Raw genomic sequence first — 2,164 nt, 5'->3', positions numbered from 1 at the left:
GAATTTGCAAGGCAGTTATTAAATGTATTTTACTATAATTTTCTAAATATTTTAAAAAGTAGAGAGTACAGTTTTATGTATTGGCCTGTTATAAAATTGCATGATGGATAAATCCTTGATTAAAATGGTATGCCAACACACCACAAGCCCCAAATCCATGATTATATTATTTATTTATTATTATAAAAACAAAGTAAACACTTGGGATAATATCACCTCGATAATTTTCACACAAAAATCAGCTGCATGTAGCATTATGTCATTATAAACATAAAGCAATCTATAAAACAAAATCTATCATCCTGAAGTGTTCAGGCTAGTCATAGTGCTAGAGTTCATAGAGGGAAATGAGAGGCTGCACAAGAGCATGTCATCATCTTCGCAGCATTAACTCCCTGTCATCCTCATCTGGCACCATCAGATTATCCACTGAGAAATGAGCATCATCTCCTACACTCTGGAAGAAACGCTCCTCACTTTCGCAGCTCTGAGTGCCATTCACACAGTCCCTGGCTTTCAGTTGTTTCAGCTCGGTGCTGTCGCTGGCATTGCTGTCCTCTGTACTCATGCTGGTGTCACTGCTGTCACTGCTGTCGCTGCTGTCTTTGGTCTCGTTGCTCTCGCTGCTCTCGCTGCTGGAGCTGTCTTTGCTTTCATTGCTGTCATTGGTGGCAGTTGTGGTTTCTATGCTGTCACTGGTGCTGTCACTGCTGTCTGTGGGGTTCACCAGCAGGTTTGTGTCCGGCAGCTCATTGCTGTCCTCTGCGCTAAGGGCTTTCACTGTATTTGTAAACACTCGCACCCAGCTCTAAAGCGGTGAATAAAGAGAGCACTGTGTTAACTAACTGTAACCTCTACTTAAGCAGGTTAAATGAAATAATTTGATAACGTAAAAGATTTATCGCACCTTTCTGACATTCTCTTCACTGCCCATACTATCATCTTTGGTGTCAAGCATGGAGTCCATCTGTGGAACAGAGGTGAAGAAACAGTGTAATTCTTTACTACACATAATACACTAAGTAAAAGAAGTTGTTTTACTTCATCTTACCTCATCCGACTGACTGTCACTCTCTTCTGAAGTCTGTTTGTGGAAATGAAACCCATTTAAGGATGCAAATATCAGATTTATTCCAGGTTTATTCATTTGTATCATCTGATATCCAAGGTTACACCCAGAAATCCTAACAATTTGCTAATGCTTTAAAGATTATGAAATGGAAATAGCAACCTTGTTGAAGGATAACAGTAAAATATTACACGGATTGCTAATAGGACCCACCGTGTCCTCTGATGTGTCCTCTGAAGTGTCCTCTGAAGTGTCCTCTGATGTGTCCTCCAATGTGTTGTCTGTGGATTCTAATGATTCTGACTCTGAGCTCTGTATAAAAAAAAAAACAGAGACATTTTCAGTAAACAGAAAAATGATTTTGATCTATGTGTTAGGATGAAGGTTTTCTGAAGACATTTCAGAACCAAAATAACTCACCTGATTTGAGGTGTTTTCCTCTGTGCTCTGCAACACAGACAGGAACAAAGAGTCATGTGGATGAAACTCAGCAATCAAATGTGATGGAAAGAGTCAGGAAAAATAACCATTTACTCATTACTGAAATAAATGTACACATTACCTGAAGCTCTGAGGTGTCATTTTCAGACGATTGTGAAACAGACACACTTTCAGTCTGGGTAAACAAAACAAAGTAAGCACAGAGAAAAATGTATTTTAATTATATGCTTTAACTGCCGCATCAACAATCATCATTCATTTAGATTTCATTCTTGTCAACCCTTGCTTGGGCAAGCTATTACTGCCGGAATGGAAGCAGACATAAAGTATAGTAAACAATAGTTTCTGAAATGGGAATCATCTTGAGGTCTGGAGAGACTTCCAGTACCCACGCCCATTGTTAGCTTTTCCTGCTGACTGTCTTCAAGGAATTCAGCTTTACTGCAGGCAGACTATATAGTTTAGTAGTTTATGTATAGTTCCTGAAATATACTCAAACGTACAGAAGCTCAAATATATGAAAAGAAAATCATTGCCAAATTTAAACTTGCTAATTTAAACATCTATAAATAAAAACAAAACTTGAAATTTTAAATTATTAAGTTAAACTTTGAATTATTATGGAATTATTTGCTTTCTTTTTTCTCTCTCTTT

General features: G+C 37.7%; 1 protein-coding gene across 1 annotated transcript in view; it reads right to left on the bottom strand.

Annotated features, from left to right (window-relative positions):
* Positions 1 to 373: 373 nt before the first annotated feature.
* Positions 374 to 2,164, bottom strand: part of scpp1 (secretory calcium-binding phosphoprotein 1) — a 2,680-nt gene continuing 889 nt past the window's right edge. The window contains exons 3-8 of the mRNA XM_005727030.1: positions 1,632 to 1,685; positions 1,490 to 1,516; positions 1,283 to 1,381; positions 1,052 to 1,084; positions 908 to 967; positions 374 to 808 (exon numbers count right to left, since the gene is read on the bottom strand). Of these exons, the coding sequence (XP_005727087.1) occupies positions 374 to 808; positions 908 to 967; positions 1,052 to 1,084; positions 1,283 to 1,381; positions 1,490 to 1,516; positions 1,632 to 1,685 (708 nt within the window). The remainder of the gene's footprint in view (positions 809 to 907; positions 968 to 1,051; positions 1,085 to 1,282; positions 1,382 to 1,489; positions 1,517 to 1,631; positions 1,686 to 2,164) is intronic.

The sequence above is a fragment of the Pundamilia nyererei genome, unplaced genomic scaffold (assembly GCF_000239375.1).
Source record: "Pundamilia nyererei isolate P.nyererei 1_Seehausen unplaced genomic scaffold, PunNye1.0 scaffold00022, whole genome shotgun sequence".
In the NCBI taxonomy this organism is placed as follows: Eukaryota; Metazoa; Chordata; class Actinopteri; order Cichliformes; family Cichlidae; genus Pundamilia; species Pundamilia nyererei.
This window is presented reverse-complemented; position numbering and strand designations above follow the sequence as displayed.